The sequence below is a fragment of the Mus caroli genome, unplaced genomic scaffold, assembly GCF_978045245.1.
Source record: "Mus caroli unplaced genomic scaffold, Mus_caroli_1 scaffold_7, whole genome shotgun sequence".
Taxonomy (NCBI): Eukaryota; Metazoa; Chordata; class Mammalia; order Rodentia; family Muridae; genus Mus; species Mus caroli.
The window spans coordinates 35,249,381-35,271,073 of NW_028227262.1; the positions used below are offsets into that span (position 1 = coordinate 35,249,381).

A 21,693-nucleotide genomic window follows, 5' to 3' on the forward strand; every position below is an offset into this window, starting at 1 on the left:
ATTGTTTTTGTAGATTTATTTTATGTGTATGAATGATTTGCCTGCATGTCTATGTGCACCATGTGTGTGTTTGGTACCCAAGGTCAGAGTATGAATCCAGTCCCTTATGACTGGAGGCTGGATGGCTGTGAGGCACTGCATTGGTGCAGGGGAATTGAACCTGGAGTCTCTCTGCAAGGGCAGCAACTGCTCCTAACAGCCTCCCTGTCTCTCCAGCCCCTTCCCAGTACTTCTCTAACATGGCAGTCCATGATTCCCCAGGCCTGTAGAGAACTTTAGTGACAGTGGTGGGTTGTTAAGACTGAAACTTTTCCCATTTCCAAGACCGTCCTTTATTTCCTGAGATGAATAAATAAGTCGATGGCTAGGGTGTGGGCGGCGAATACACAGCAGGAGCTGGCAGCATGCACCTGGCAAGGGGCCTATGGGGGCCCACCCCTGAGGGGACGCCTCTCATCCTGGGCAGGGGCCAAAGCCCACCTGCAACCTCCCTGGGGAGAAACTGTCTTGGGATTCACACACGGTGAGGCCTGCCAGTGTCCTAGGCTAGGATCTCGTGGCATCTCTTTTTCAACCCCCTGGGGCCACTGTGGTCCTGGGCTGCTCAGTAAGGCAGGTAAAAGGGTGTTTACCCCAGTCTCAAAGAGAAACTATGCTGTCCCAGGTGTCCAGTGGGAGAGAGAAATAACCTCTAGGTGCAGCCTGGGTGGGAGGAAATCCTGTGAGTGGCGGCAGGGATTATCTACCCTTGATGAAGCCCTCCAGCACACGGTCACTCCGCTCTGACAACCAGTACCCAGTCATGGCTGCCACAGCTCCAATGAAGATGGCAGTGAACACCAAGTCACCCTTGGCAGCAAGCGTGGCCAGCGCACAGATGATTACGCCAAAGAACATCTGCTGCAGAACCACCATTTCATCTTCCGTCATTTCGGCAAAGAAGCCCGCCGACTCTGCAGAGGAGGTGCGCCTGTCACTGCCTCCTTCCTGGCAGTTCCGGGAGCTGCCCACACCTCCCAAACGCCTGATCACGTGGCCGGGCCCGCCTAGCTCACCAAGCACAAGCATCATTCGCTACTGAGAAAGCCTTGCAGGAGCTACCTCACTAAGCTCGAAGGAAGCTGGGAGGTGAAGGGACTGCTCAAAGCTTTGAAGGGTCCTAGGGAACATCAGAAAACTTGGATAGGTGGAGTTTGCTGCCAAATCTAATTCTCTTTCTACGAGGAGGTAAGACCACCAAAAGCCAACCTTGAGAATGCACAGGGACTGGGTCTTAGGGCAGCCTCTCCGCACCCCACCCCCACCCACGTAGCAGTGGGGTGGGGCCGGAGGAGGAGCTTGTCTGTGCTCCCTCTGGAGCAGTCCAGCCTCCCACTCTGCTTACCTGGGACCTGCTCCTTCACGCAGATGCCGTCCTCCTGTCTGTAGCCCTCAGCACAGACACAGCGGTACCCTCCCTCCGTGTTTTCACACTGCTCATTCTCTCCTGGACACACCACGGTCTCACACTCATCCACATCTGGGGGTGGGTGTGGGGGAGGGGAACAGGTCAGGGTGCTGACTGCCATGGCTCCCCGCACAGCTCCCCACGGTCTCAGTGTGCATCCTTCCTTCCCTTACCTCACCCATACTCCAGCCCCTTTTGGCAGAAGACTCACCTAGGCACTTGGAGCCCACCTGCTGGTAGCCACGGCTGCACTTTTTGCAGCGCCCTGGCCCTGCTCCCATACAGCCCAGGCAGGCCTTTGCACAGTCTGAAGAAGAGAGGGCAGAAGTGAGGGGTGCCCCCCCCGCCCCAATCTCAGGCTCTGGAGCCTGAATAGGCAGAAGTTCGGAGGGAAAGGCCCGAAGCACCACCTCCTGTCCCCCTCTTCCATTCCAGCCTCTCCCTTGGGCAGCCGACACTGACCTCGGCACTCGTAGGATCCTTCTGTGTTCACACAGAACTGGTCAGCTCCACAGGTGGCTTGCTCTGTACCACACTCATCGATGTCTGTGGAGAGGGCAAAGGTTGGGAGTGTCCCTTTGCAGGACTAGCAGAGGAATTACAGCAGGACTGAGTCAGACACTCAAGCCCTGCAGCTAGGTGCAGCCCTCTGCCGGGGATGGAGATGTTACTTAAAAACAGTCAGCCCTGCTGGACGGTGGTGGCGCACACCTTTAATCCCAGCACTCGGGAGGCAGAGGCAGGTGGATTTCTGAGTTCGAGGCCAGCCTGGTCTACAGAGTGAGTTCCAGGACAGCCAGGGCTATAGAGAGAAACCCTGTCTCAAGAAACCAACCAAACAAACAAACCAGTCAGCCCCTTCTCACTTCCTGAGTGCTGAGACCTGAAGCAGGAGGTGGCTGTGACTCAGCATCAGCCATCCAAGGGGACCACCATAGGCAGAGGGGACCTGGGTCCCTGAGGGACTGACAAGACAGCTTCACTGCTAAGCTGGACCACTCACATCAGAAGAAAAGGGGTGTGTGGTTTTTGTTTGTTTGTTTGTTTGTTTGAAACAGTGTTTCACTTTGCAACCTTGGCTATCCTAGAACTCACTCTGTAGCCCAGGCTAGCCTCAAACTCCCCTGAGATCCCCCTGCCTCAGCCTCCCAAGTGCTGGGATTAAATATATGTGCTACCACCTGCTAGGTGTGTGTATATTAAAAACAATTTTTTAAAAAATTTATGAGACAGGGTCTCATTCAGTCCAGGTTGTCCTGAAACTACTGTCCCCGAGGGTGACCTTGTTTCCTCATCTTCCTGTCGCCACCACCCCAGAGCTAAATCCTAGGCAGGCATTACCATGCCTGGCTTTAAATTCCTGTCATTCTTTTTATTTATTTATTTATTTATTTATTTTTTTTTTTTTGGTTTGGTTTTTCAAGACAAGGTTTCTCTGTATGTATAACCCTGGCTGGAACTCACTCTGTAGACCAGGCTGGCCTCGAGCTCAGAAATCTGCCTGCCTCTGCCTCCCGAGTGCTGGGATTAAAGGCTTGTGCCACCACGCCCGGCCCTGTCATTCTTTAAGAAAAAAAAAAAAGATTTACTTCTCATTTGCATGCATGTGTGTGTATGAGTGTGCGCACACTCATGCCACAGCACACACGTAGAAATCAGGGGACAACTTTGCTGCAGTTGGTTTTCTCCTTTCAGCATGTGTGTCTCAGGGACTGAACTACGGGCTTCAGCCTTGGCAGCAAGCGCCTTTAACTGCCGGGTCGTCTCACTATTAGACTTTAAATCCCACTCTAGATGTTTGTTGCTGTTGCTTTGTTTTTGTAAGATTTGTTTTTGCTCCACATGGTGGCGTTCCCCTTTAATCCCAGCACGTGGGTGGCAGAGGCAGCTTGATCCCTGACTTCAAGGCCAGCCAGGCCTACAGAGCAAGTTCCAGAACAGCTGGGGCTACATAGAGAAACCAAAACAAAAGATCTGCAAAGAAGCACCTCTTCTGAGGTCCTCGTGGTCCATCAGTGCCCTGCACCGAGCTGGCTGTGGACACGACTCTTCACAGCGTGCAGGTCTTTCTGCTTTATAAACACCTAGCTTGCTGCCTGCCAGGCTGAGGGTCCCATGTGAAGGAGCCTGTACTGGTGTAGGCAGGCATATGTGTACATAGGGAATAAAACCTGCCCTCCCGCCATGGTCCCCCCCTTACCTACACACTTGAGGTGATGCAGGGCCCAGCCTTTCTTGCACTGCAGACAGTGGGATTCCTCAGGTCCCGTGCAGCGGGCACAAGGACCAAAACACGCTGGGTAAAAAGCAGACAGGGTGAAGATGGGCAGGCAGGTATCCCGGCTCTTCCCGCCCCACACCACAGCTTCTGGCTACCTACCCGAACATACCAGATGGCTGCTGTTGCGCTCTGCCTCAAAGTAGCCAAGGCCACACTGGCCACAGGCCTCGCCCCCATAGCCGGCTTGGCAGTCACAGCGCCCGCTGCCCCCTCGAGTCCCTTCCCCTTCACACTGCCCGTAGCCACCGCAGGGCCTCTCTGTGCCCCCAGGACATGCTGTGGGCAGACATCAGTTGGGTGAGATCTTATACACAACTTTGTCATCCAAGAGACTATTTTCTATGTTGGTTCTAAATATTTCTAAAAAGAAAAAGTAACTTTATTATTCACACAGAAGCTATATGTAATAGCCTATTGTAAAACAATTGGGTAAACTTTATTCTTATTTGCCTCCTTTTTCTTTTTTTTTCTCTTTTGAGAGAGGGTCTCATACTCAGTTATATTTCATGCACGCACAAAGACATTTGTGCTTGAGACACAATCTTCAGGAAGTCCAGAGAATTTATCTGAATAGACTGAAAATCCTCTAGCCTCAGCCTCCTAAACACTAGCATTACAGGCCTGTACCTCCACATCTTTTCTAAAGACTAAATCCGTCATTCCAGCAACTAACCCTTTACCTTGTTCACAGGAGCAATAGCTCTAATGCAGGCTAGGAGCTTGGCATGGTGGCACGTGGCAATTCCAACACCCAGAATGCTGATTGAGAATGATTACAAGTTCAAAGCCTGAGCATAAATTAATTAGACTGGACTGTACCAAGTTCAGCTCTTGACTAGTTATTGTGGAAGTGGACAGACAGGGATAATGGGGGCTTTGGGGCATGTGCCTGCCCCTTCCCAGTCTGACCAGACATATGAATGAAGGAGGCAGAGGTGAGGGCATCATTTATTTAATAACAACTTCAGCCACACTGCACCTGGCTCAGGCTAGCCCTGTAGGGCAGGCCAGAGCAGGGGTCTGGAGATCTTTTTTTTTTTTTTTTTTTTTTTTTTGGTTTTTCGAGACAGGGTTTCTCTGTATAGCTCTGGCTGTCCTGGAACTCACTTTGTAGACCAGGCTGGCCTCGAACTCAGAAATCCACCTGCCTCTGCCTCCCGAGTGCTGGGATTAAAGGCGTGTGCCACCACGCCCGGCGGTCTGGAGATCTTAAGGGAGCAAGCTGAACTCACCCAGTGTGGCCTAGCTTCCCGGCCTCCGCCAGCCCCTCCCACTCCCAAAGAGGATCAAGAAAGACTCACGCAGGCAGGAGGGCCCAAAGGTGCCAGAGGGGCAGCAGAGCTTCAGGGAATCGGAACAGAGCCACTGGAAGAGGTCAGGGGCTTCCTGCTGCCTGTGAGAAAGAAGCAGAAAGGCTGAAAGGCGAGGGTGCAGTGGGAGTGGCTGCCTGCTCCTGCCCTCCCTGAAACTGGAATTCAGCTCAACTTGGGCATGTGTCCCAGGAACCCCTTGACCAAGGAAGGCCCTTTGGGCAGAGGAGTAAAGAGGCTCAGCGTGAGGGCCTGGTACCCAGGGGCAACTCCTCAGATCTGGATTGGGAAGGCTCCAAACCAAGCTGCCATGCAACTGCTTCTTGGCCAAGTCAAAGCCACATCACCGGGGCATATCTGTAACCCCCTCCCACACCTCACCTGTGAAACCACCAGTTTTCCACCAGCTCCTCGCTCAGCTCGAGCAGACGATGGCACTCAAAGTCTGACCTGCTGCACACGCCCTCCAGCACCTCCACCAGGCGGGTCTCACTGAGTACACAGGACAGGGTGATAAGAACGTGGTCTGCCCACCGGCTCCTCAGGTGGCTCTCCACCCCCTGACCTCCATACGGGACACTACCAAGGAAGGGCCATGGAGCATTAGTGACAGCCAGTCTACTGGCTCTGGGAATCAGACAGACCTAGGTCCGAGGTGAGGCTATCTGTGTGATTTGGGCACGTCATGAAGCCTTGTTTTTGTTTCTCACCTCTGGCCCCTCGGTTGTAATCAGGTTCTCACTACAAGGATGGCCTAGAACTCTCCTACTGCTATATCCCACTGTGCACCACCATGTCAGGCACACTTCTGTGCTTTCCTTCTGTCGAGTAGAAACAGTTAACACTTCTGCAGGTGAATCCTGAATTCTCAGTTCCTGCATCTGACCTGGGCTAGCAGGGATGGTCGCGCTGGGAAGACAGGACTGAAATCACACCACGGGGCTGGAAGGGGTAGCTCAGAGGTCGAAAGAGGACCCCCACACCCCCTGCAAATATATGATCTTTCAAGTGCTGGCAGGGATGTAGAAAAACCAGATTCCCGACTGCACTGCATGCGAGATGGTGCAATCAGCTCTAAGGAGCCACCATGACTCAGCAATTCCTCTCCTGGGCACAGATGCCAAACAAATGGGAAACAGGTGTTCAACCCTTGCACACAAATGCTCACAGTCGCAAAGTTCATATCAAGCAAAGGGCAGACAACAACTCAACTGTACATTAACCAACAAAAGAAAAAGTAGCAGGCCCATTCAAAGGTAAATTATTCAGTCATAAAAGGAATGAAGTACTGCCCGGCACATACCGCACAATGGGGATGAGCTGTGGGAAACATTACGCTAAGTGAAGGAAGCCAAACATAAAAGGCTGCGTGCCACAGAATGTCAAAGCAATCAGATAAGTAAGCCACACAGGTTTCTGCTTGATGAGAGCATATTAGAGTTGCCAGGAGCTTGTGGGAAGGAATGATGCAGAGGAGCTGCTTAATGCGAATAAGATTTCTTTCTGGGTGATGAGTATGTTTTAAAGCCAAAAGTGATGGCATATATCTGTAATCCCAGCATTCCAGAGGCTGAGGCAGGAGGATCACTGAGTTAGAAGCCAGTACTATGTAGCTATGTACAACTTTAACCTCCTGCTTCTGCCTCTGCCTCCCAAGTACTAGAATCGCAGGTGTGCACCATGGAGCCTGGTTGCATTAGGTGCTGGGGAAGGAGCCCAGGGTACTGTGCACGTGAGAGAAACCCTCTAGCAACTCAGCTACATTCCCAGCCTGTTACATTCTCTTATGTGTATTTTACAATTTAAGAAATTAATATATAAACAAGATGTGGTTGCTCACACCTGTGATCTCATCACTTGAGAAGTATTGGCAAGAAGATTAGGAGTTCAAGGTCAGTGCATATGAGATCATATCTCAAAACCAGAATTTTGCCGGGCATGGTGCCGCACGTCTTTAATCCCAGTACTTGGGAGGTAGAGGCAGGTGGATCTCTGAGCTCCAGGCCAGCCTGGTCTACAGAGTGAGTTCCAGGACAGCCAGGGATACACAGAGAAACCCTGTCTTGAAAATAAATAAATGGGAAGAGACTTGTGAGCATATATATGCACGTGCACCTGCACACACACACACACACACACATACACACACATGTATACACACACAAATATATAACATAAAAATTAGTTTAATTATACTACAATCTCAAAAAAATGAAAGAATTAAAAATATTAAAAATAAACATGTCGTAACATATCACATATTTAAAATGGTCTGACACAGTGGAATACTAGAGGAGCTAATTTAGCAAAATAAACCAAGAAAGAGGAGAAAGGAAAGAAGAAATTGGGGATCACTAAGATGGCTCAAGAGATCCAGGCATTCACACCAAGACTGAGCCTGAGAACCTGAGTTCGATCCCTAGGATTCAAGCAGGAGGAATCTAGAGGGCCTCTTCAGTCCCTGTCTCTAGGCCTAACTGTCCCTTGAGCTCTGGAATAAGATGGAAGCTATCTGGGTGTCCAGGGCACATCTCACCCCACCATGTTCAGAGGCCTGGCCTGACCCCACCCCTGCTCCTGGCCTCCTCTGCAGTCAGAAAACACCTGCAGCTGAGCAGTGGGGGCACACGCCTATAATCCCAGCACTTGGGAGGCAGAGGCAGGTAGATTTCTGAGTTCAAGGACAGTCTGGTCTATATAGTGAGTTCCAGGACAGCCAGGGCTACACAGAGAAACCCTGTCTCGAAAAAACAAAAACAAAAAAACAAAAAACAAAAAACAAAAAAACAAAAAAAAAAAAAAGAAAAGAAAAGAAAACACCTGCACACCTCACCCAATCAATAGTACTCTCTCTCGTGCTCCATAAGGAATCTATCATGTCAACTGATGATCTCCAAAGGATGCTCAGATTTCAACTAGCTCTGTGTGCACCACTGCATGTCTTACTAGTCCATGCTGCCTTTATACCCAGACTAAAGAAGCCCCTCTCCCCCACTCCCTAGCTGCTCTCCCCACTCCCTCCAAGCTCCCCTGGCTTCCTGTACTTTGTGAGTGTGAGTGATCTCTTCACTTAAGACCTGGAGAGATGGCTCAGCAATTATTCAGTTCCCACCACGGACATAGTGGCTCCCAATTCCTCTAACTCCAGTTCCAGGAAATCCAGTGTCCTCTCTGGCCTCCCATTCAGGACATCTAAACTCCTCTCTAGAACCTCTGCTCACTCTGCTCCAGCCACCTTTGGGAGAAACAGAAGGTCAGCCCCGCTACTGTTCAAACGGACCATCCTGAACACATCCCACCCACCTGTGGTTTACCCATATTCTTGTTTTTCACCTGACAGGCCGAGTGTACTGTTTGTGTCTACTCTACTAAAAAGCAAGTTTCACGAAGATGGGGCTTGGTTTCCTTATCTGCTGTACTGTAAATGTTCAGGATCTGGGGAGCGAAAAGCTTCCGCAGAGAATCTATTCAACATCATCAACAGAAACCCAGAGTTGGGGTATATACCCTGACCCCACCTTCTTACCTGTCTTTGTATTTGGACAACTTCTCTTCCTCCCAGGCCGTGTTTCCACCCCCAAAGTTGTCCCGGATGGTTCTCTCCAGGCCCTGCATGTGGAAGAAATTAGGAATATCTAAGTACAGAGCTGGACACATTCATTTGGATTTTTTATTAGTTTGGTTTTTGTTTTGTTGTTGTTTCTGAAACAAGGTTTCTCTGCATAGTCCTGGCTGTCCTGGAACTTGGTCTGTAGACCAGGATGGCCTGGAACTCAGAGATCCACCTGCCTCTGCCTCCCCAGTGCTGGGACTAAAGGAATGTGCCGGCACACCCGGCCTAACATTCTAACATTTCATTATTTTATGTTATTGACCAGGAAACTGAGGCACTGTGACACACCTTACCCAAATGCCATAGTTAAAGCCAGCAACCCACACTGGGACTAGACACCATGCAGATTTGCAGAGAGAGCTCCCTGCTCTCCAATAATGGGCCCCTCCCTCGTGGCTATTAGTGCACCCACCTTGTTGAAGTTGTCCACCAGTGCCCGGCAGGTATGACACGGATGGGGCTCAGCTCGGGGAGAAGGATGGGGAGGAGGAGAGGGTTGGAGCCAGACAGGTCCTGGGAGGCTCAGAAACAGGCTCAAGCACCAGAGCAGAGATGGGACCAGGCCCCTTGGGGGCAGTGGAGCCATCTTTTCCCAGGCTGGGGACGTGCAGATAGAGGGCAGGGGGAGGGTCCACTGGAGAAGCCAGGCTGTAGGGAGGAAAGCCAGGCGCTTTGGGGCTCAGAGCCCCAGACCTACGTAATTACAAAACGAGGATAAATTGGGGTACTGGAAGCAGAGGCGCTGGAAGGGGTAAAAGAGCCTAATCTACAATTCCAGCAGAGAAATTATTTCTCCGTTACCGTAGGGGGAGGTGGCCGGGATCGCGGGCAAAAGAATAAGCGTCAGCCCATTGTTTTAGGGTCTCAGTGAGTTATTAGGGGCCAGAATTAGAGAGAGGGTTGGATCCCAAAATATTCCGAGAGAAAGGCGGATGGGCGGTCCTGGAGGAGGAGCCCGGATCCGGATATGAAGAGAAGGGGTCAAGTTCAGAGCCTCTTTGGGAGATGGAGGCACAGCCTGAAACAGGACTGGGAGGATCCAAACCCTGCTAGACCTTAGAGGAGGGAGAAAAAAAAAGTCCCCGCCCCCGCCCCGGGCGCTGTAGGCAGAGTCGCCTCAATGCCGCTGCCTCCGTAAAAAGTACACCCTTCTTCAACGCCGCAGTCCGGAGGGCGGGGCCTTCTCCCAGCCAATGATGGAAAGCCATGTGCCATGGCGTCAACCTACACTAGCCAACCAGAAGCGGCTCCGGGCTGCACCTGTCCGGGCTTTAAAGGGCAGCAGGGTTAAAGGCTCTGTTAGCGGATCCTCGGAACAGATACACGAATGCTACTTGGTTAGGAATACTGCATCGGCTTTTATTCTAGTGTAGGGCAGGGTCCCAGGTGCCATTCCTCGCAGCAGCCTGGGGCTTCCGAGCTAGAAGTACAGCTGTCCAGGGCGGACCGCAGCGCCTGGGCCACTCGTTCCACCCGGTCCGCGGGTTGCCCCGGGGACGTGGAGCAGCCTCCCTGCAGTGCATCCAGGAAGGCCGGCAGCTGCGAGGGCAGGGAGAAGAGCGGGGCGACGCGGAACGGGGAGGGCACAGAGTCTGGGTGCAGCAGGCCGTCGAAGTAGACACCGACGTAGCGGCCGGTCGCCCGGCCTTGCAGGAAATCGGGTAGCACGCAGCTGAGCCAGGCGGCGAGGGCGTCATGCGGCCCCGGCTCCACTGTCTGGAGCTGCAGCCACTGCTGACACTGCGCCACGGCCGCGGGCGAGAAGAGAAGGATTACCACGCCATCCTCCTGCAGGATCCGGCGCCGCTGCTGGTGGAACCAGGCTAGGGCTCCGTGCGCGCTCAGCTCGCGGCGGCTCCACAGGTCCACGGCCACGCGCAGTGGCATCTGGCTCAACGCGGACGCCAGTGCTCCCACCAGACGCTCGTAGCCCGCTCCGTCGGCGGAGTGGAGGAGCAAGGCCGTGCGGGCGCCACGGGCCGCTACAGGGATAGTGGAGCCTGTGAGGGTGAGCCCAGACCTGCCTTCCCTCCACCCAATTGAGCCCAGCGCCACTGTTTGAGGCTGTCCTTGGGAAACCGGGACAGGAAAGCACTCACCTTTCCTGCGGTTCTTTTTTAGAAGGAGGAAGAAGAAAAGCGCCGCAGCCAAGAGTAGGCAGGCCAGCCATACTAGGACCCAGCGCCTGTGGATGTCTGGAATAGACAGGGGAAAATAATGGGCTAGTTAGAAACCTTTATCTTTCACTCCACCTTATCGGAGGAGAAAAAAAATAGTCTATATACATGAAGTGATCTGCCTGAGTCAAAGTCACATGTGTCAGAGCCCACGCACTGAAAAAGCTCCATGTGTCTTTGTGACCTCCCTCCGTTTCCATGCCTGTAAATATGGATAACAGCATCAAGTGCATTCAGATGGCAGCTGATATTGCCCCTGAAGCCTAGGGTTACAGGCCCTTAATTTTGCTGCCTTGCATGATTGCAATAGCCCCTATCTTTCCGCTTACAGTCCATTCACTCTATGGGGAACCACCAAGATCTGTTTAAAAATAGGTTTATTCTAGCCCTTGAGGGAGCTGGTGTTGCTGGGGACATAAAATCCTACACCCTATTGGGCCTCCCATCTTCTTCCCAAGACCCTCTAACCACACTGACAGCTTTGGAAACTCTCAAAAATGTACTTCACCGTCTTAAAACTGCAGCTTGACTCCTTTCAACTAGCACAGGCTTCCCGGTGTGTCTAGGACCTTTCCCCTGAAGTCTTCATCCCACCTAAACCAGGTCCTGGCTGCGCTCGTTCACTGCACTGAACCCGTAACTATTACTGTAAGATTGCACTTGCAAACATTCAACAGCTCATACTGGCTCTGTCCTTTTAGATTTCTGTTGCTGTGGGCAGGCTATGTCTTTTTAGTGACTCTGGGATCCCTAAAAGTGTGTGTTTATCCCTGTCCCTCCTCCATCCCCACCCTTGAGGGGCACACATGCCATAGAGCTTGTGTGAAGGTCAGAGGACAACTCAAGAGAGTCCATTCATGTCGGTCCCAGGGAACTCAGGGTTTTTTTTTTTTTTTTTCAGATTTGGTGGCAAATGTCTTTACCAGCTGAGCCATCTTTCTCCCTCTCTGTCGTTTTTGACTGGTTAAAAGGAATGCTGCTGTGACTTATTTGAGCCTGGCAGAGCATCACATGTCGCCTCAGCACTGTGGTCCCTGTCAGAGTCAGCTGCTGGCACACAGGAAGAACAGTTCCCCTCGTACTCACACTTGTCCATGGGGCAGGCCCATAGCGATCCCAGGTTGTCATCGGTCCACAGCTGTAAGACACAACCACAGTCCCCGGCTTGGTGTTCAACAGCTAATCATTTCTGGCCAGCTTATTCACATTCCTAGCCTCAGCGACGCATACTTCCTTGCCCAGAGCAGGCTCCAGCGGATACCTCTGCTTTTGCTCATACTGTGCCCAAGCTGACCTCTGTGCCAAATGGGGCCTTGCCAGATTCTTCCTCAAAGCTCTTTCTAGAACCTAGCACTGACTGGGGGTGTGTATCTTTTAACTGGGCTCTAGTCAGAGTGAGCACCTGTGGGACAGGCATGATATCGCCTACCCTTTACCTACCCGGGCTAGACAGAGAGCAAGCAGACACACGCAGGCACCAGGGCAAGTTCTGTCACCAACTCACCTGTATACACTGGTGTGACTGGAAGTCTTGCAGCAACTGCTCTCCCAGGTGAGCAGCTCTCTGCCAAGGCAAAGGAGGGGGAGGGGCTGTCACCCGGGGCAGCATGTAAGGTGCTGCAGTAGAGCAGGGCTGTTTGTCAAGAGGAGCTATGAGACTTACAAAGCCACTGAGAAGGAATGTGTGTGCATACACACAAGCAAGGGCACGCGCATATGTCGCCCCCCCCCCCCTGCCCCCCCGCACTGTATTCCCAGAGAGCAGTACTGGCCCTGGCAGAGAATGACAGAGTAAAGTAAGGTGGGATACAGTGACTGAGAAGAGAAGTAAGAATATGAGGCCGTGCATGAGATGTGGCTGGAAGCATCTAGCGACGGTTCCTTCGTCCTCACCGTGGAGGCCATGCTGGGCAGTGGTGTACAGCCACTGGGTTCCAAGGCACAGACTGATGTGTTGTTGAGGCCGGTTTTCATCTCCACTAACAGCATATCATCCTTGAAGGGCCCCAAGGAGTCTGGGAGGAGGGAGAGGCCACTCTAGTAAGACCCACTTGGGCTTTGCCTTCCTCCCATCCCCTGACCTTTACCCCCAGAAGGCAGCTCCTCCACGGTGTCCCCCATGGCAGTGGCCCTGCCCCACTCACCAGCCCACAAGCAGGCTTGCAGCTGAACCTTCTCCCAGGTGCTCACCTGCTTAGAAGGAGCCAGAGTTAGGAGCGCTAGGAAAAGCAAGAGCCAGGGTCAGGAAGTCCAAGAGGGAGGGTGCAGGCGAGAGGAAGAGCATCAGGCCGGCTCTGCACTCTGGACCTGAGGTTAGGCAGAGCTGAGTTCAGGCTGCAGGATTAGGAGTCACCCATTTCTCAGACCAGGCTTTGGGGGGATGCTTGTGCTGACTGAATTTACAACCTTAAGCTCTGTCTGCACTTAAAACATCTCCACATCTGACACCTCAAACAGGAGACTCTCTCCCTCACCTGGTCACCCACTGAGGATCACAGCCTCCATTCCTTCGCCTCTTCCCATAGCATGTGATTGCACGTTAACATGCGTCCTTAAAGCACACTGTTTGCTTTCCTTGATGAGAAATAGGTTCTGTGAGGACAGGGACATTTGCCAGCTTTGTTCACGGACAGCTCAATCTCAAAGTGACTGGCACATAGTCGATACTCAATATTTGTCTCGAAACAGTATCATGCTGTAGCCTAGGCTGGCCTGGTACTCACTGAATAGCTCAGACCAGGTGGCCTCAAACCCAGGGGAGCCCACATAGCCTCCTGCCTCAGTCTGCCAAGTGCTAGGAATGTAGGCATGAACCTCTATGCCCAGTTAAATCTTGAATGAATGCTTTTGTTTTTGAATTTTAAAATGTTCTAATTTTCATTATTCATGTGTCCATGTATGGTGAGTGTGTTTGGGTGCACAGTGCCCAGGAACATGTGTGGGGGCTGTAGCTTGGGGAGGAGAACCAGTGCAGAACCACCCACAGCCCAATGCTGTCATTACTGTTCTGACCTGGACACAGAGGTTGGGGTGGCCTGTCACCAACTGGAAATTTTGTGGCTTCTGTGGAAAGCAGGGAATGAGTGAGGTGAAGGGAGACGCTGGTGTCCCACACACTCTCTGCAACCTTTGACCTCACTTACATTCACAGTAGCGTTCTTCTGGGGCACTGGTGGCACAAGTGGTTGGCAGAGACTCTGGTCTGGTGCCTGCCAGCACAGTGTTACCTTGCCCGGCAGACAGCAAGGCGCATCTAACTGCCATACCCCTGGGGACAGTATCCGCAGCCTGGCTATGTGCCAGAGGTTCCTGTGTGCACCGGGATCTGCAGCAGAAGGCCAGGGTCACTAGTCATCCACCTTCCCATACCCCCTGCCTTAGGAGACTAGCTCACCTTCCCGGAAGGGGCAGAATTCGACCCTCTCAGAGTCTGGCTCCATTGACCACACCTGGGAAAAGAAAAGAGAGGGCCTATTAAGTGACTTTGACAGGGCCAACCATCCATGATTGCACATCAGACCCTCTGCTGGGTACTAGGAGGTGTTCACTGAGGCAGGTTTCATAACCGCTCACCAGGCTTCTTACTCTTACAGAGTTCTGGAGAAGGGAATATAGATTTTCTCTGTAAACACTGAAATGTACATCTTCTCTCAACTTCTTGGGGGGTTGTTTTTTGTTGTTGTTTTTGTTTTGTTTGTTTGTTTTTTGAGACAGAGGCTCACTATATAGCCCTGTCGGGTTGGAACTCCCAGAGATTCACCTCCTGAATGCTGGGATTAAAAGCATGCACCGGGCAGTGGTGGTGCATGCCTTTAATCCCAGGCAGAGGCAGGCGGATTTCTGAGTTCGAGGCAGAAACCCTGTTTTGAAAAAAAAAAGAAAAAAAGAAAGAAAGAAAAAGCATGCACCATGACACCTGGATTTTCACTCAACTGTCAATGAGTGCCTACTATGTGTATTATGAGTGCCTACAATGTGTGTTAGCAGTATGGGATACACAAGGAGCCTTAGATTATTAATTTTGTTTCATTTCACAAACATTTTGTAAATATCTACTATGTATCAAATACTGTGCTGGATTTTTTTTTTAGAGTACCTACTATGTGCTTAGACCTATGCCATGAGAAAATATATTAATTTGTTCATCAAATGTTTGAGAGTAGTGGGACATGGGACATGGTGATACAGAGAGTTGAATCTCAGCAAACAGTTCCTGAACATGTGCCATGCGTCTCACCACTGTTTGGCACTGGGGATTTGTTCATTCATCTGTGCAGTCAACAATTCACACCCACTGTATGCCAGGCTCTGTCCAGGGCTCTGGCTGAGCACCACTGTATGCCAGGCTCTGTCCAGGGCTCTGGCTGAGCACCACTGTATACCAAGCTCTGTCCAGGGCTCTGGCTGAGCACCACTATATACCAGGCTCTGTCCAGGGCTCTGGCTGAGCACCACTGTATACCAGGCTCTGTCCAGGGCTCTGGCTGAGCACCAGTGTATGCCAGGCTCTGTCAACGTTTGCTTTCCTTCAAAGAAGTCACAGGCTCAGTAAGGATGAAGTATGTAAATGTTAGTCAGTTACTCACTTCCAAGTGTTCATGGAGCATCTTATATACACAAAAAGAAATTAAACAGAAGCCAAAGGTTAGAGGTAGTGGCACATGGAGAAGAAAAGCCAGAAAGACGGGGGATTCATAACAAGGAAAGGCCAGGGTACTGGAGAAGCTTTGGTCACTAGGAAGATTGATTACATGGAAGAGGTGGTGGGAACCAGCTGAGCACAGGCGGGGTGGGCGGGGCCTGGAGAGCAGCTGGGCTGGGTATCACAATCCTCTCATAGAGGGGGGCTTAGGAGAAAGTCCACTGGGAAAGACTCAGTGCGGGGAAGACAGGAAGGCACTGGGAAGGGAGGGAGGAGGTGGAGGTTACCGACAGCCCAAAGGAGGGATTAGACAGGCCCAAAAGGAACTGAAAATGGAGAGAAGAGACAGGAAGAGACAGGATGAGGGGTTCAAATGCCAGAGGTCAAGTGATCGGGACTCGATGACTAATTTAATGTGCAATCAGAGGGAGTGGCTGCTGTCAACATATTAAATCTAGATGTGGCACCCTTCTTTACAATAGCCCTATAATGGTACAGTTTATCCAGACTACAGATAAGGAGCAGGCTCAGAGGGCAGTGTCTTGTCCAAGGTCATCCAGCTAGAACATGGCAAGAAGGATGAAGCTCCTCTAAGTATATAGCATGTGCCCTACCCTCCCCAGGAACACAACGAGGGAATAGAGGAGCAGGGAAAAGCTGCACGGAAGAAAGGACATCTGGGTGGGCCACAAGCCACTGGGAACAGTCCAGTGGATGGAGCACCAGGAACAGGGTTCCGGACATATAACAAGCAGAAGGCATAGGACAGCAAGAGCAATGAGACAGCCACCCGAAGGGGCTGTGCGCTCTATCTCAGAGTATGGAGGACAGTGGCCCCAGAGGATTGGAGGCCATCCCTCCGTGCCTCCCTAGCCCATCTCCCATGTACAGTTGAATTCTGCTCTTACCTGAATGCAGAGGCAGGGAACCAGGTCTGTGTGGTTTAAAGTAATGTTCTGAGGTCCAGTCTGTGGGATGAGTAGACAGAAGTGGGTTAAGAGAAGCTAAGAAAGAGGAAGTGGGGAGGCCCAAAGTCCAAGGACAGACAGACCCTCCCCACTGCTAAGGTCCTCTGCTCTGGGTGTGTCCCCTTTGACAGTTTGCCTACATCCTTAGCATGGGCATCAGCACAGGGATAACATGGACCTAGAGGAGAAGCCTCACCAGGTTTTTGTACCACAAGGATTTGAGAGCATCCGGGACTGGACGCAGGTACAGTAAGAAGCTAAACTCCTGCTCCTCAGAGACGTCCAGTGTCAGAAGGACATTGTCACCATCTGTAGACACATTGAGCCAGGGCAGGACTAGTGGGAAAAGCAGAGAGAGATGGAGAAGTTCAGACTTCCTTCACCCCCTCTGCACAGCTAAGTCTGGGCCATACTCACCAACTGCCCCGTTAGAGATTCCATCAAACCCCTGGAAGGGTTTGGACTAGGAAGCCCTTGGAGGACAGACTGTATCTCCATCTCAGACTGGACCCATAGAGGCTCCAGCTTGCTTCTTGGGGACAGCTCCTCTTTTGCAGCCAGTAGAATCCTGCTACCTCCTTAATGCAATCTCTGTCCCTAGACTCTGCTTATGCCCCCACATAGTAATCCCAGTATAAGCTAGTCTTTACAACAGCTTCCACGACCTTAACCAGGCTAGCTTCTGAGATCTCTCAAACCTAATATGTTAGTACCTCTATCTTGAATACTTTGCTGCAAACACATGAGATGCCTTCACATTCCTTAAGCACACTTTGCCTTGCTCCTGCCCTATGGCCTTTGCACAGGCTATTCTCTTCCTATGTGACTCTGTCTCTCAAATACAGGGTTCTTTCTTCATATCCTTCATCACAGTGAGGCTGTCTCACTACTGGAGCTCCCATCCTTCCCATCCCTCTCTCTTGAATTTTCTCCATAACTCGTCACCATCTAATATACTGTATATTCTACAGGAATATACTGTATATATCCCAGGAGTTTACTGGATCTTCCCTCAACCCTTTTCTAATCCCAATTCCCATTTCCTTAAAGACGGGAAGTTTTATCAGGTTTGCTTATCAATTTACTTCTAGTCTATAACTATGTCTGGTACGAGTAATCACTCAGTCAATCGTTGTTGAATAAGGAAGGCAATCACCACTGAGTGACAAGAGGAGATAGATGCCTGGTGTGTGTTTTCAAAGCTCTGGTGTCTAGTGATTTGTATGGAGTGCCAAAGAGGAATGCCAAAAAAAGAAAATGGAGTTGAAGAGAAGAAAGGGGACTATTTAATAGTTTAAAACCTGTCGCACACCTTCACCTTGTGCTAGCTGTAGAAGTCATTAAACACTAACCCAACGGAGCCAGATGTGGCGAAGCCCACCTGCAACCCTGGCTGCTTGGGAGGCTGAGGCAGGAAGATTGCAAGTTCAAGCCCAGCATGGACAACATAGCAAGAGCCTGTCAAAACCAAAACAGCAAAACAAGGCAAAAACAACCTAACTACACAATCACTCCACTGAACTAGACATTAAAACCAGAGCACTTTGCCCGACACGACGGTGCACATTCAATCCCAGCCCTTGGAAGGCGGAGAGAGGGAGGTGGGTCTGTGTGAGTATGAGACCAGCCTGGTCTTTATAGTGCCAGAGCTGCGCAGTGAGACCCTGTCTCAAAAAAAAAATCATTGTACTTATAACTTTTTAAGATATATGCTATATATGCATGAGAAATTTTCTTTAAAAGAAAATACAAAACAAAAGTAACATCAGATCTCTTCTTTTTTTGGCCCCTGTTTCAGGTTTAATAGTTTATCTGGCCTATCAGGAAAGGCACCAGAATCTTAACAGTGCTTTGGGCCACTAGATGTTCCTGGCATTGATGAGCGTTTGTAATCTTTCTAGTGCCTGGCATACACAGATGAAGCAATACTGCAGTTCATGTGGAATGAGCAAATGAATGAATGAATGAATGAATGAATGAATGAATGATAGAACATGTCCTGTGACTTTTGGAACCTGGCGTCTCTGAGGCTGATGTCAACCCCAAGCATCCAATTGTGTAAACTCCAGATCCTGCTCCTCCCCCCACCCAGCCCACTGTCCCTGGCCCCTACCCCAGCAGCTCTGGATGCTGTCCCGGACTTCAAGACCCCTGCAGTCTGGGGAGAGATCACAGAAAAACCTCCAGTGGGGATGGGGTCCAAGGCAAAAAGGGAAGCAGTGCAAACCATGGGGAGATCCTGAGAGGGGCTGCCTGTCCCCTGAAGACCACCCACGCTTACACAGGGCACAGAGCACCTATCCCAAGGGCTAGAAGCACACGAAATTGACTGAGGAGGGTGTCAGCTCAGAACCCTGCTTGAAAATGATGGGACCAGAAAGAGGGGGAGTGAACAAAGGGACTACAGACTGGGGAACCAGGACTTTGGGGTGACTCACCAGGCAGCTGCTGTGTGAGATCGAGCTCTTTCTGGTACCTGGGCTTCGTGTAGGACCAGATTTGTACCTCAGCCCCGAGACTAGCTTCGAAACAGTCAAATACCGCAGAACCCTATGAGGAGAGGGTGGTGGGTGGCTGGAGGTGAAGGGCTCAGAATGCAGGCCAAGATCTTGGGCTCATGTGAGTAGGCCACTCTGCCTACCTGCTGGCCCCATTTCCAGCCAACGACTGCACCTATACTATCTAGCTTGAAATCTATCACTATAGTTTCTTTCTTTTGAATAGGTTCCCAGTTCTAAAGCACGTATCTCCTACAGCTGTATTGGCAGGCCTGGGATTAACCAGGCTATCTGAGTTGCTGCCTACACCTGCTGTCATAGACCACTTGATCAGAGGGAAGCTGATTAGATACTCCAACGCAAGCGTGGAGCAGCCCCCGCAGGCACACATCAGTGGTGCTCATGGCTGCTCTGTGACATAAACTAGGCAGGTGACATAAACTAGACATGCCTGTGTGTGTGTGTGTGTGTGTGTGTGTGTGTGTTTTCTGGGTGTCAAACCTAAGGCCTGAAGCATGTTAGCCAAGAACTCTACCACTGTGCTACATTCCCAGGTCTTTGTTCTTATTTTATAGTCATTAAAAGTTTCAAAGGACATTTCATGAAGGAAGTTATAAATAGCAAGTAAGCACGTGTGGTGGTTTGTATATGCTCGGCCCATGGAGTGGCACTACTAGGTGTGGCCCTGTTGGAGGAGGTGTGGCCTCATTGGAGTGGCTGTCACCAAGCCTGGCAGCCTGAGTTCAATCACAAGGACCCTCATGATAAAAAGGGCAAAACTGACTCTGTAACTTGTCCTCTGCCCTCTATATGAACCCCCAGTACACACACACACACACACAATAAATAAATAAATAAATAAATAAATGTGATTTAGAAGTATAAATACTGCTGCCACACACATGCACACACAAATTTCCAGGTATAATCCATGACATATATGGCAGAATGGCTAAAATTTTAAATTTTAAATGCCAAGTGTTGGCAGTACCCGGAAGCCTCATGTGCCGCCTGTGCGAAGATGAAATAAGATTGTCCCAGAGGACTGCTTAGTCCCAGTCACACATGAGCCAGGAGTGTCCTTACCCTCATTTTATAGACAGAAAAACCACCACAAAAAAAAAAAAAAAAAAAAAAAAAAAAAAAAAAAAAGCCAAGAGGCCTCACTGCTCAGATCAGACCCAAGACTTAAGGAAACAGTGCACGCGATGGTGAAGGGAATCTGGGATTCTGGAGGTGGCTCTTCTCCTCAGGAGGAGCCCTTCACATACCACGGACTGACCAGGCTGCACCAGGTCAGCGGGCACCTGGACCTCCAGCAGGGCACAGCGGGCGATGGGGTAGGCCTGGAAGGAGAGCACCAGCTGGGCCTGGAGAGAGGCTGAGAGCAACAAGCAGGGGTCAGCCAGGCCACGGGCCACGGGAAAGACCCTGACTAGAAGCAGTAGTTGGGCCAGCTGGCTCCTCACCGTTCCTAGACTCCTGGAGTTCGGAATCAGAGTTTCCTGCTTCTTCAGGCTCTGCCCAGCGCCCTGCAAGAAGCAGAGGAGAGAGCAAAGCCCAAGTCGGCCATCTGCTCTGGGCTGGTTCGGGCTTAGATTCCCTTGCAGAGATGCCATGGCACATAAGCAGAGGCCTGGGGGGAGAGCAGGCTGGCCTGGAGGTACCTGGACCAGTATCTTAGACATTGCAGATGTCCCCGGAGTCTGCAATCCTCATGCCTTCCCCAGGCATGTGTGCACTCAGTCACGGGTGGGCTTCCTCACTTACCATGCACGGCCAAGTGGACAACCACACGGACACAGAGGGCGCAATCTGTCTTCTGTGGACACCTCAGTACCAGCTCCGTCTGCAGGTGGGTAGGCACTAGCACAGGGCCTGGGGCAGACTGGAGGCTTCCAGGCAGGCAGAGCACGTCACCATCTGGGTGTGAAGGGGTGGGGTGGGAGCTGGAGCTGGTTTGGTTTGTGATACCTGCAGAGGGCAGGGGAGCTTCCAGGCTGAGCGCCAGCAGTTGCTTTCCCTTCAGCTCTCCTGGAAGTCATTCTTTTCAAGTAGCAGTACTTACCCCAGAGGTGGCAGGAGAGGCCCTGGGAAGGAAGAAAAAGTCAATTCAATTCAAGCATCTTTCCTTGCTTGACAGCCCCCTAGCCCTTGCCTATCGCCTTCCTAAGCGCTCCCTGTTCTAAGCCCTTCCCTGAAGACAAGACTAATTCTTGTCCCCTTTCCATCTTCTCTTCCCCCATCAGCACCAGACAGACCAGACAGGGCAGTTCTGATAGAGGCAGTGACAGGAGCCAGACTCGGGCTGTGATGAGGCAGAGACTGAATTCTAACTCTGAGCCTTTCCCAGCCTCCCATAGTCCCAGACTCACTAGAGAGCAGCGTGCAGTGTCCTGAGGCTCCATCAGTCTCTCCAGAGAGACGACCACAGGGTTTCGGCCCAGTGCCAAGGACAGCAGGAACCAGGACACAGGCATCTTCCAGGTGCCGGACAGCACCCAGGCCTGAGGCCCCGTCCTGCCCCCCCAAGGGGGGGCAGACCCCTCGCCCCTGCTGACAATCAGCCCCGTGTCCCTGGGAGAGAGCAAGGGCTAGAATTCCTCTCCAGCCATGCTTTCCCACTCCAGTGAGCCTGGACTCCAGGCCCAGTTTCAGCTGGAGTGCTTTCGATTTGCCTCCCAGCAGGCAGTGGCTGTTCCCGCCCCGCCCTGTCCCGTCCCTCCCACCAACTCCAGGCTTAGGAGCCAGCAGCTT

General features: G+C 51.4%; 2 protein-coding genes across 15 annotated transcripts; both read right to left on the reverse strand.

Moving 5' to 3' along the window:
* Positions 1 to 308: 308 nt before the first annotated feature.
* Positions 309 to 9,804, reverse strand: Creld1 (CRELD disulfide isomerase 1). Of its 2 annotated transcripts, XM_085840159.1 has the most exons (11): positions 9,453 to 9,804; positions 9,064 to 9,344; positions 8,565 to 8,647; positions 5,420 to 5,530; positions 5,030 to 5,121; positions 3,828 to 4,004; positions 3,648 to 3,743; positions 1,910 to 1,993; positions 1,659 to 1,754; positions 1,385 to 1,519; positions 309 to 953 (listed from the first exon to the last, which is right to left on the reverse strand). In XM_085840159.1, exons 2-11 carry the CDS (start codon positions 9,235 to 9,237, stop codon positions 739 to 741), a joined length of 1,263 nt encoding a protein of 420 aa, XP_085696285.1. In that variant the 5' UTR covers positions 9,238 to 9,344; positions 9,453 to 9,804; the 3' UTR covers positions 309 to 738. The 2 variants fall into 2 exon arrangements, with proteins under 2 accessions (XP_085696285.1, XP_021020315.1); XM_021164656.3 differs by having other exon boundaries at positions 9,064 to 9,804.
* A 185-nt stretch (positions 9,805 to 9,989) lies between these two features.
* Il17rc (interleukin 17 receptor C) lies at positions 9,990 to 21,632 on the reverse strand. Of its 13 annotated transcripts, none has more exons than XM_021165543.3 (18): positions 21,312 to 21,632; positions 21,005 to 21,026; positions 20,707 to 20,859; positions 20,406 to 20,468; positions 20,208 to 20,317; positions 18,877 to 18,988; positions 18,552 to 18,596; positions 16,635 to 16,774; positions 16,379 to 16,438; positions 14,223 to 14,277; positions 13,972 to 14,153; positions 13,841 to 13,891; positions 12,973 to 13,018; positions 12,722 to 12,843; positions 12,333 to 12,392; positions 11,915 to 11,966; positions 10,751 to 10,846; positions 9,990 to 10,633 (listed from the first exon to the last, which is right to left on the reverse strand). In XM_021165543.3, the coding sequence occupies exons 1-18, from the start codon at positions 21,414 to 21,416 to the stop codon at positions 10,011 to 10,013; spliced, it is 2,097 nt and encodes a 698-aa protein (XP_021021202.1). In that variant the 5' UTR covers positions 21,417 to 21,632; the 3' UTR covers positions 9,990 to 10,010. The 13 variants fall into 13 exon arrangements, with proteins under 13 accessions (XP_021021202.1, XP_085696293.1, XP_021021204.1 ...); XM_085840167.1 differs by having other exon boundaries at positions 20,707 to 20,910; XM_021165545.3 differs by lacking the exon at positions 18,552 to 18,596.
* Between the last annotated feature and the right edge of the window lie 61 nt (positions 21,633 to 21,693).